Consider the following 12328-nt stretch of genomic DNA (forward strand, 5'->3'; position numbering starts at 1 on the left):
ACAAGTTATTCAGATATGGAGAATCCCCATGGTAGGACTTCAGGAGATATATAATCAAAGTGTTAAAGCAGCAGAAATGAAATGTCAGTTGAGGTCAAAGTCACACAGGTTGTGATGGCTTTTATTGTCAGAATATTGAATCATTGAAATATAATGTTTGAGCTAGTAACAAAGTTAGGATGATATAACATAATCACATAAAATAAATGATCTGGTTTCCTTCTGATTCATTGATGTCCTTCTGAAATCTCCACACAAACATCTGGCAAGCATCAAAACCATGAATTATTTTGAGGGAAACTTCTTTTGTCTTACTTATGATTCAATAATGATTTGAGTTCCCATCACAGGTGTTGTGAATCACTTTATCTTTTCCACATGATTTCCTTATTTAAGATCATGAAGCAGAAATAAAGTCTCTTGAAAAGTATTTTTCACCTCCAAAATGAAGATGTTATAGAAGTCTGAAGTGAGAGCAGAGCAGTGTGTTGTTGATGTGTGGAACCTTCATGCTGAGATGTTCCAGCCGTGGATGATGAGAGCAGAAGCAGTGGTTGTGTTGCTGCTGCCTTCACTGAGCAGCTGCTCCAAGTCCTGCTTCTTCCACTGAGGATTCAGCTCCACCAGTGGCTTCTGGGACGTCTCTCCCAGTAACCACAGCAGCTTGTAGGGAGAAGCAGTCCGCCAGCCACCAGGCTGCACTGGGGTCAAAGGTCGTGACACGCCCACACAGTGTTGGTGCGTGCAGCTTGCTGTTTGGCTCCACTGGTTGTAGTTCTGTCAGCCACCAGTAGATGGAGCGCTCCTCTTCACTCTCCTCATCCTCACCACCACCTGCAAAGATAAGAAGAGACAGCAGGAGTCAGGACCAGGACGGTCCTTGAACGCATCATCACAGAGACGTTGACTGTTGATGGAGATGATGGAGTGACTGGTGAGAAGAAGCAGACTCTCAGTCACATGTCAAGTGTGGAACATCAGAAGTTCATGTGACCATGGAGTGTTGGACTGATACTGAGGCCTGATGAAGATGAACTGATCAATAATTGGGTGGTGAACTGAGAGAAGAAGCAGTTTGGCAGCAGATGTTGGATGAATGAGGAGCAGCTGGACGTCACCATCCTCCTCTCACACTGTGACTGGGAACACTGGACCTCTGCTGTGGGATCAACTGGCTTTGGTGCTGGAACCATCATCCACTGGTTCCAAACCAGTACTAACCTCACACTCTTCAGTTGATGGTCACTGCTGTAGACAAGATCCATCAGTGGCTTCACTGATGACTCCTTCAGGGGGTTCATATTCAGGTCCAGCTCTCTGAGGTGGGAGGGGTTGGACTTAAGAGCTGAGAGCAGGCAATCACAGCTGAGCTCTGACAAATTGCAGCCCCACAACCTGAATAGAGAATAAATTATGGAATTTATAATGATGGAGAGTTTTTCCAGGGTGTCATCACTCTGAAAATCAAAGTGAAATGTCCACTTCAGCATCTGCAATCTGCAATCTGACCACTAGATGGGAGGATTTTACCCACTGTACCTTCAAGCCCAGTTTCATTCATTACTATCACAAACCAGTGTCTGCAAATTGAATTTCCAATAGCAGTAAAGTGCAAATCATGACGACAACAACAAGAGTTATAGAAGTTGTAGAGTGAAGAGGGTGAACTGACCTCAGAGACTCCAGTTTACAGTCTGGACTCTGCAGAAAACCACTCAGCTCCTTCACTGATGAATCCTGAAGATAGTTCTCAGCCAGGTCCAGCTCTCTGAGGTGGGAGGGGTTGGACTTCAGAGCTGAGAGAAGCCAATCACAGCTGAGCTCTGACAACCTGCAGCCCTCCAACCTGAATAGAGAAGAAATGATGGAGAGTTTAGAATCAAAGTCAAATGTCGACTTTAGAATCTGACACTCAACAAAGGAGAGAGGGTGAGTGAATGAGCGCTGAAATCTGACCACCAGATGGCAGGATTTTACACTCTGTACCTTTAAACCAGGGGTGCTCACACTTTTTCAACATGCGAGCTACTTTTAAAATGACCAAGTCAAAAAGATCTACCTACTATACAATCGGTGTGTGTGTGTGTGTGAGTGTGTGTGTGTGTGTGTGTGTGTGTGTGTGGAACGCAGATGTTTTGCTAGCAGCATCTCCCAGGATCTCCGGTGCTTCTGCTGTGCGTGACTTTGAAGCGTATTTTGCGAGTGAGGCGTCTCCAGGATTGCAGGCTCACGCGACAAGCACGGTAGTTTGGCGTGTATTTAAAGAAAACAACAGCCAAACTCTTTTTGCTGTCCCTGTCTGCTCTCATACAGAATGCAGGTATCTGAAGTATACATTGATTTTAACAATTATTATAGTTTCAGATTTAAAATGAAATCTGCTTTATGTCTCTTTATTTGATCTGAGCGGTGCAGAAGCCGATTCGTCTCATTTACCTTTGACTGTAAAATCCAGCACATATAAAAACAAAATCCAGCACATCGTACATTATGACCAAGATCACTGAGTTCCTGCCTGAACCATTCTACCTGCTGGAAGTGACGAGGACTCCACACGATTGACCTAATGGACACCCCTGCATCAAACCCAGTTCCACTCATTTCAAACACAAACCAGTGTCTGCAAACTGAATTTCCAACAGCAGTGAAGTGAAAATCATGACAACAACAACAAGAGTGATAGAAGTTGTAGAGTGAAGAGGGTGAACTGACCTCAGAGTCTCCAGTTTACAGTCTGGACTCTGCAGAAAACCACTCAGCTCCTTCACTGATGAATCCTGCAGTTGGTTCTGACCCAGGTCCAGGTGTCTGAGGTGGGAGTCGTTGGATTTCAGAGCTGAGAGCAGCCAATCACAGCTGAGCTCTGACAACCTGCAGCCCTCCAACCTGAATAGAGAAGAAATGATGGAGAGTTTAGAATCAAAGTCAAATGTCGACTTTAGAATCTGACACTCAACAAAGGAGAGAGGGTGAGTGAATGAGCGCTGCAATCTGAAATCTGACCACCAGATGGCAGGATTTTACACTCTGTACCTTTAAACCAGGGGTGCTCACACTTTTTCAACATGCAAGCTACTTTTAAAATGACCAAGTCAAAAAGATCTACCTACTATACAATCGGTGTGTGTGTGTGTGTGTGTGTGTGTGTGTAACGCACATGTTTTGCTAGCAGCATCTCCCAGGATCTCCGGTGCTTCTGCTGTGCGTGACTTTGAAGCGTATTTTCCGAGCGAGGCGTCAAAACAAAATTCAGTACATCGGACATTATGACCAAGGGCCAATTCCAATTCCTCCCTTAACTCCTCAATCTCAACCCTCGCCCTTAACCCTCAATCTTTGGCCCTCAATCTTGGCCCTCAAAAATAAGTGTAAGGGCTTAGAAATGGGACACCCCTTAAGTGCAGTTACGTCTTCAGACTGTGGGGGGCTGCCTTACGCCAAAGCTAAGTCCAGTCTGTCAAGAAGACGACAACGACGAAGAAGAAGGAGAAGAAGAAAAAGACGATGAAAAAGAAGAAGTCCTCCGTCGCTACACAACGAGGTACACAAGTAACGTGAAGCCGGGACCGCCGGTCCGGCTGACAAACATCGTAAAGTAAAAAAAATAAAAATGTTACGCAACAACAATGTCAATAATCCATAAAAAACTCTTAAACTAAGACAATAAAATGGTTTCGTAATATTTATATCTTTATTAACTAAGAAAATACTTCCATTTGTAGCTCGCTTTTTCGTCGCCATCTTTTTCGAAGATGTCTTGGCGAAAATACGCAATGCCTTCTGGGTAGCCCTCACTGCCAAGGGTGGTCCCGGAGAATCTCAATATTGAGGGCGATACAGCCCTTAATCTCCTCCCTCAACTGGACGTTCTTAGAATGGGGACAGCATTTGCACCTAGCAGAGAGCGCGCATTTTTGAGATTGAGGGTTGAGATTGAGGGTTAAGGGAGGAATTGGAATTCACCCCAAGATCAACCACAACCACCGTGTTTTCTAATCATTGACTTCCTGCCTGAACCATTCTACCTGCTGGAAGTGACGAGGACTCCACACGATTGACCTAATGGACACCCCTGCTTCAAACCCAGTTCCACTCATTTCAAACACAAACCAGTGTCTGCAAATTGAATTTCCAACAGCAGTGAAGTGAAAATCATGACGACAACAACAAGAGTGATAGAAGTTGTAGAGTGAAGAGGGTGAACTGACCTCAGAGTCTCCAGTTTACAATCTGGACTCTGCAGAAAACCACTCAGAACCTTCACTAATGAATCCTGCAGCTGGTTCTGACTCAGGTCCAGGTGTCTGAGGTGGGAGGGGTTGGATTTCAGAGCTGAGAGCAGCCAATCACAGCTGAGCTTTGACAACCAGCAGTACTCCAACCTGAATAGAGAAGAAATGATGGAGAGTTTATAACGATGGAATTTTACCAGGGTGTCATCACTCTGAACATCAAAGTGAAACGTCGACTTCAGAATCTGCAACAAAAGCAGTCTGCAATCTGACCACTAGATGGGAGGATTTTACCCACTGTACCTTCAAGCCCAGTTTAGGGCGTGTTTTCATTGCCTTGCCTCACCACGGTTCGCCTCGGTACGATTGCGTTTTCATTGGCTCTGTGATTACGAGACCGTGGGCGGAGTCGACACGGTAAAGCGGGACAATGTTTTCCCCAGCATCACTTCTGTGCGATACACAACAGCGCAGCGATGGACAAAGTAGAAGTTGTTTCATACCTGCTGCTCGGTCTGTGGTTGCTTTTCTGTTCAAGAAAGAACACTTTCCCTCACTGAAGTCACAGTTGATCATTTATGCAGCAACATTTATAATTTATTGTTTCGTTTTCCATGCGAGCAAATGTGTAGTTCAACCTTCATATTTTCACCAAAAGTAAACATGAGACGGATACAACGGGAAATAGCGTTTATTTAAAAACAAACAAACAGAAAAACAGACAGTAAACACGCCTCCTTATTTGAAATAGCTGCCCTCGCGAGCCAAGGACGACTTTGTTATATGCCGCGGTGTTTGAGGCTTCCTCGCGGCCAAGAGCCACGTCCTCTCGACGAATCAGTATTTCTTCTCTCCTCAAGACTCCTGGGGTTCCCTAGATTACCGCGCCTCACGCAGGAGCAACTCGATTGTTTGTTTTCTTTACCGAGCGCTTCTCCATTTGCCGTTTGTCGTTTTCGCGAATATGGTTGAACACACTCGCGACGTCGAGGGCATTCCCGGTTCGCCTGCCTCTCCCCAAAAGACGAAAGTAAACATGTATTGAAAAAGCTGTTTTCAAAAACTGTATACACATAAATGTATTTGTACAACACCAATAGTAGCTATTTGTATTCACGGTAAAATGTACCTGACACGGAAGTTCTGTGTCAAAGGAGTTGGCGTGGATGTCCGCTCTGACAGGGAACATCGACGCGGACACGGAGCCAATCCAGTGCCCTGCTCGTCGCTACGTCACCACTAAACTCGCTTCGTCTTGCTCGGACCCTGGGGGATTGAGGTACCAAAACAGCGCCCCCTACAACTGTGTAGCGGCCAGTGCAAACACCCTAACACCATACCATGGCGAGGCGAGGTGAGGCAATGAAAACACGCCCTTTCATTCATTATCAAAAAAAAAGTGTCTGCAAATTGAATTTCCAACAGCAGTGAAGTGAAAATCATGACGACAACAACAAGAGTGATAGAAGTTGTAGAGTGAAGAGGGTGAACTGACCTCAGAGTCTCCAGTTTACAGTCTGGACTCTGCAGAAAACCACTCAGCTCCTTCACTGATGAATCCTTAAGGTGGTTCCAACTCAGGTTCAGCTCTCTGAGGTGGGAGGGGTTGGACTTCAGAGCTGAGAGCAGCCAATCACAGCTGAGCTTTGTCAACCAGCAGTTCTCCAGCCTGAATAAAGAATCAATATTTGATTCCTTCCATGGTGTAAATGTCATATTAACAGTAATTTCTCCCTGTTGATGATCCAGATGTGCAGCTGTTGGGATCACTGAGTCATTCCCTCAAAGGAGTCATTGTGCCAGTGGGTAGTCAACACAATAACAACAGCAGTGTGTCAGTCAGTGTGCAGCCAATCAGCAGTGAAGATGGAAAATAATCAGTGAGTCCTTTGTGTGCTTGTGGCTGTTTTCAGTCATCAGAGTCTCGTTACTAGTCAAACACATTCAAAGGACAAGATGAAGAAATACTGCTGCACTATTAATCTGCCTCTAATATTTCTTCACAGGATCTTCTGCTCAGTCATGTGACCTTCATCTCCAATCAACAACTTCCATTGAGCTCCAAAGTGACTGGAGACATTCTCCACACTTTCTTCCACCATCCAAAGTCTTTTCTGGCTGCAGATTGTTGACATGAAAATATCAACAACATCCACTTTGTCTAGATGAGTCTTTAATATCTGCTTCAAAGTCTTCACACTGAGCAGCGTTACACACCAGTTGTCATCTGCTGACACACACTGTCCACCAGTAGAAAGCAGGAACTGACCTGAGAACTTCCAGTCTGCAGTTTGGACTCTGCAGTCCAGCACAGAGCAGCTTCACTCCAGGATCCCTCAGGAAGTTCTCACTCAGGTCCAGCAGTGTGAGGTGGGAGGGGCTGGACTGCAGAGCTGAAGACACCACTGCACACTCAAGCTCTGAGAGTTCACTGGATGAAGGAGAGCAGAGAGAGAAGTTGTGGTCGACATGTGAGATTCTAAAGACAGTGAAAGTGAATCAAGACTCATTAATGTCTGATCATCATCATCATCATCATCATCATCACCATCACCATCACCATCATCATGTAAATGGAGGGAAGTCCCGCGGTGGTGCAGCATGTGTTTACATCTGTGGTGCGTGGTGCCGGGACACTGCAGTGGTATGCAAACACTGTTCACCACTGGCACAGTTGATGATCATCATCATGTCTTCAATGTCCGTCCGTCATACCAGCACCACTACATCATTCATAAATTGATGAGACGTGGGTTCCATTTAACTCGTTTATTTTCCTTCTTGAGTTTTTGGTTCGAGGCAACACAGACAACGTGAGGTCAAAAGAATTTTTGGCTCACCAACCACTCTGGCTTGACCCGATTTCCATCAAACAAACATTTCGGCCATTTTTTTTTCTCGACCTAAAATAGCTGCGGGTCACCTTTCAAAATAAAATAACGGCTTCAGCATCAGAATCGGATGGTCTTGGTTCCCTTTCTTGAAGAACTTGGCAGTTGTCAGCCGGAAGGCATCTTGCGCTGTACCCCTGACGATGCCATTAACTTCGTCCAGCAGTGCAACGTAGGGCTCTTTCATCAGACGTTGACTGATACATGACTGAACGAATGGCTCGCGGCTTAGCGCATCAGCGACAACGTTCCTAACGGCAGGGACATACTTCAGATCGAAATTGAATGCGGCAAGCTTAGCAACCCATCTTTGTTCACATGCGTCCAAACATGGCTTTGTTAAGATGTAGGACAATGGGCAATGACAATGACCAAACTTGTCACAAATGGCCCATTTTAACGGCAGGAATTCCAACCTGTGCGCTGGATAGTTAATTTGTGATCGGGACAGTGTCTTGCTGGCGAAAGCGACAGGTCGAGCAACAGTCTCACCTGGTGGCACTTGAGACAGGACTGCGCCAATGCCATCAAACGACGCATCAACAGCGAGAACGAAGGGCTCACTGAAGTTGGGGTGGGATAAGGTGACATTGCAAGCTAATTCATTCTTCAGGGTCTGGAACGATTCTTTGCATGCAGCAGTCCAGTCGCTTGCCATAAGCGCTGGTGGAGCAGATGATCGCTTTTTCACCTTCCTGCCTCTCATGGCCTTATGCTGCACCTGCCTTCCAGAGAGAAGTCTGAACAAGGGTTTTGCTTTAGCAGAGCAGTCAGCTATGAAGTGCTGATAGTAGAAGATTAGGCCCAGGAAAGAATTAATCTTCCTCCAGGAAGGGGTCACACCATCACTCTCCATCAGGTCAGCCTCTCCCACATCCATGATGGCTTTCATCTTGTCAGGGTCCTTCATCACCCCGTCCCCACAAATGACATGTCCCAGGGACCTTACTGACCTCCGCAAGAGATGACACTTCTTGGGGGCCAGTTTGAGTTTGTGACTTTTCAGACGGGAGAACACCATCTCTAGACGCTCAAGCGCCTGCTGTTCAGTTGGGGCAAAGACCATCAGGTCATCAAGATAGCAGAGCAGACTAGTGAAGTTTTCATCCCCGAAGATTGACATCATCATTCGCATGAATGTTGCAGGACTGTTGGACAGACCTTGTGGCATTCTGTTGTACTAGTGGAGGCCAAAAGGTGAAGAGAAAGCTGTGTATTTTTTGTGCTCTTCATGGAGTGGCACATTGTAGAAGCCAGACGTCAAGTCCATGGTGGAGAAGAAGACATTTCCTCCAAGTGCAACCCACTGATCCTGGGGTGCCTTGGGCCAGGCCGTCGAGTCGGACCATGAACAGGACTGTTTGAAGCTGGGGAAGATCTTTGCAGGAGCACCTTCTCCAGCATGTTAATAAGGCGGTTCAGGGCATCAGGGTCAGTGGCCTGTGGCTGCAGTGGGCTCTGTTCTTCAGCAGGTGGTGCAGGTGGCGAGACAGCAGCAAGAGCATTCACTGACACCCTTTCTCTGGAAGTTCTGTTCACTGACATCATTTCAGAATGATATTCGTTCAGAATGTCTTGGACTTCACGAGCAGTCCACTTGTCTATCGTCTTCGACCTGAAGGTCATGGCGAGCTCAGTAGACGGGCAGTTCTTTATGAACATTCGAGTCACCTCAGTGCTGGGGCTGTCCAGTGACTTTCCTTGCTCCTTCAGACGTTCAATGGCCAAGTCAACAGCGCAGTTCAGTCTAAGCCAGTAGTCAAAGGCATCCTCACCCTTCCCAGGAAGAGTGGTGTAAAAGTCTGCTAATGGGAGTGGTGAACACGGAACAGAATCAAAGTGCTTCTGCAAGAGACCATAAATGGCATCGGGGTTACAGGTGATGTTAATACCACTGTTCCTGGTCCCAAACCTGACAACATCCTTTGCTTTGCCACCAAGATGAACAAGGATCTCCTCCGCTTGTTCCTCAGGTTGCAGATTCCCCCTCTTAATGAAACTCCTCATGAGCTCCTCCCACTCCTGGACGGAAACAGAGTCTGAGTTGTCTCCTCTGAAGCAGGGGGGCTCCTTCAGCTTTCGATGAGGGACATATTGCAAATGGGACACGTCAAAAGCATTTGTGGCAGACACATTTGCATGGCTAGGTCGAGGGGTAGCACTATGTAAAGGGGAACTGGCTAGCATATCAGCATGGGCAGGTGAAGGGGCAGCACTGAGTAAAGGGGTAGTGACAGATGCACTGAGGTGAGAGATAATGTCCTGTGCCACCCGCTGGCTGACCTGTTGAATCAATGCATCACCCATCTGACCTACAAAACTAGCAGCAATAACACCAAAAGGAGTTACAAAAACATTACCCTGAGGATTACTCATCTTTCCAAAAAGTTAACAAAACACAATACCACAAAACAAAAGGATGAAACCATAAAAGGCCTAGACTGGAAACTGAAAAAAAAAAAAAAAAAAAATCAAATAAAAGTACATAGGAAGTAGTCAACATGAAATTTCGTCTTCTACTGACACCTGCTGGTCAAATTGAATAGTTGCAAATATTGTGAACAAGTTGTCATCTAATTCTAATCCTAAACAATATGGCCATTCCAAGTGAAGTATTAAGACAATTAATCAGGTTTGTACTGCTTGATTGAACACATTCATCCCGTTCCAGTGCAGTAAAACCCACTTCCCTTCAGGACCGTGTCAGCGAAGCCAAAACTTCCTTGAGTGACGCTGTTTCCCAGCATGCAATGCGAGCTAGCGATTCACAATACTATTCCATCACAAACATGGATGTAAAAAATAAAAAGGGACGAAAAATGAAACTTCAGGAACAGCAACCATTGCAATACAAGCAGAACTGGGCCGAAGTTTTATATTATGTACACCATAATACAGCCTTCTAGTGGACAAGCCATACTATTTAATCCGTGTCCTCCTATGGCACTTCCGTGGGTGGAAGCTCGTCGTAGAGGTCACGTGCTGGTTGCGTGTCACTCCACCTATCACCTCGGGGAAGGCCGTTGATTCAGGTGAGTATATGGAAAATATGGGTCAATGTGGTCAGTCGTAACAAGAGAAGCTTGCTGGCAAAAATAATGCACTACAAGTGGATGTGACACTTTTTTTTTGTTTTGTATGAGCATTTAAAAAAAACAACAACATAATAATAATATGGATTTTGACCATGTATGTTTTGGAGTTCATTGAAAGAGGTTAATATATATATATATATATATATATATGTGCGTGTGTGTAACTTTCACTAACTTATCTATTTCTATCCATCTATCAAACTTACTATCTAGGGATCTATCTACTACTAACTCTCAAAAAAGTAACGGACAACCAAGAGCAACAAAACCAACCTACTGCAATTCGTATATTTTAGTGTGTGTGTGTGTGTGTGTGGGGGGGGGGTTAAAATGAGCACAGTGATGGTTCCGCAGCATAAAGTGTATCTTCAGTCGTCGATTGTATGTGTGGGAGTCCCTCAGGTTCAGCCCAGCTGATTTAGTGTTCGGTGAGAGGACCCTTGCGTCTGTTAAGGGGTAAGTGGCTTTCCGATGTTAAACGAGTAGAGAATAATGTGTTAGATTACGTAATTTTTTTTCCGTGAACGCTTGCATCGTGCTTGTGAAACTGCTCACCAAACTCTTGTCGCCAGCCAGTCTAAAATGAAGCGGCAGTTTGACAAGAAAGCTGTGGCTCGAGTTTTTGAGACAGGCGACCGAGTGTTGGTATTGTTGCCGTTACCCGGTTCCGGTTTGCAGGCTGGTTTTTCTGGTCCGTATGTCGTGGAGCACAAACTTTCCGATACAGATTATGTAGTGCACACTCCTGATAGAAAACGATCATCCCGCGTCTGCCACGTCAAAATGTTGAAAAGTTACGCCCGGTTCACACAGGACGCGGAAGCGCCGCGAAGTGAAGCGATGCAAATCGCCAAGCGCTTCCATTCAGCGCCCATGTTAATCAATCAGTGCGTTTACATGCAGAGCTTAATCGGACTAAGCAATCATTCGGTTTTCTCGTCCAATCGGAGTTCTCACCTTGGTCCCCGTATACATGCAGCTGAGAAATTCAAATTATTGACGGGTCCTCCTCCCAACACTAGGGGGTGGAGTGAGTCTTTTCAGCCGGTCAGCTGCTTTCGGTTGACATATTAAATCTATTATGATATGGAACGATAGTTCATAATGTACGTGTTACTTGCTTTGCAGATAAGGTGTACCCTATTTCTTGTGCTCCTGGTTATTTTAAAAGGCAGACAAGAACGTTGTTTGCTGTTGGAGGGCTACAACAACACTTCGATGCTACGCTTTGTGCCGTTGCTACGGACCCCAAACTCTCGTTCTTGTTGGATTCGGGTTCGGAGCAGACTGGTGGGAGAGTTTGTGTACAGGTTTTGCAAAGGAACGGTGTCTTCAGTTATACACACGCTCATTAAAGTGCCGACCGTGGAAGAAGCTGGTGCCGCTGCACGCCGTTTCCAGCAGAATAACAGCGAAATTACCCAAATAAAAACAAATCAGGAAAACATGTCTTTGCTGTGCTTTTATTTACAAAGTTAAAATTCTTCTAACTTACAAAAAATGTGAACGAAAAGGTAGAAATATAAATACGAAGGAATACGTATTTGTTCAGGGGTGCGCAAAGCCGGAGCCCTGCATTTGCTGCGCTACCCTTTTTAAAAAGGTCTCCGTTGCGCGTTATTTTAATATGTCTATCTCTTTTAGAAGAGAAAGCATCGCCCCGGTCTCATCCTCTCTCCAAATGTCAACATTCTTATTCGCGTTTGCCAGGTTGTTTCGCGCCGTCTGTTTTGTTAGACGACGTAGTTGTGCGGTCATGAGTCGCGAGAGCGAGGCGTGGCGCATGCGCACTCGCATTGTCCAGTTAATAGTCCGATTAAGGCGTATACATGGCAGAGAAATTCGAATTCCAATCGCATTATCTGGGTGTCTCAATCGGAGTTCTCCGATTCCAATCGGAGTTCTCAAACTCCAATCATAATCGGAGTAAGGTGTTTACATGCACGTGAGTTCTCCGATCATAATCGGACTAAGGCAATAATTCGATTTTCTCTAGTGCCATGTAAACGCACTGAATGTAGTGGTTCAGACCAGACGCGAACAGGCGCGCGGCTCGTGCCATTCATTTCAATGGAAGCGGAAGCGCCGCGCCAACGAATTTCGCGAGCGA

General features: G+C 45.7%; 1 protein-coding gene across 1 annotated transcript in view; it reads right to left on the minus strand.

The window, feature by feature from the left end:
- Positions 1–2597: 2597 nt before the first annotated feature.
- LOC142889834 (uncharacterized) overlaps positions 2598–12328 on the minus strand; it is a 62073-nt gene continuing 52342 nt past the window's right edge. The window contains exons 4-7 of the mRNA XM_076028490.1: positions 6502–6663; positions 5728–5901; positions 4209–4382; positions 2598–2886 (exon numbers count right to left, since the gene is read on the minus strand). Of these exons, the coding sequence (XP_075884605.1) occupies positions 2598–2886; positions 4209–4382; positions 5728–5901; positions 6502–6663 (799 nt within the window). The remainder of the gene's footprint in view (positions 2887–4208; positions 4383–5727; positions 5902–6501; positions 6664–12328) is intronic.

The sequence above is a fragment of the Nelusetta ayraudi genome, unplaced genomic scaffold (genome assembly GCF_046127955.1).
Source record: "Nelusetta ayraudi isolate G7.1 ecotype Tasmania unplaced genomic scaffold, CSIRO-AGI_Nayr_v1 ptg000024l, whole genome shotgun sequence".
NCBI lineage: Eukaryota > Metazoa > Chordata > Actinopteri > Tetraodontiformes > Monacanthidae > Nelusetta > Nelusetta ayraudi.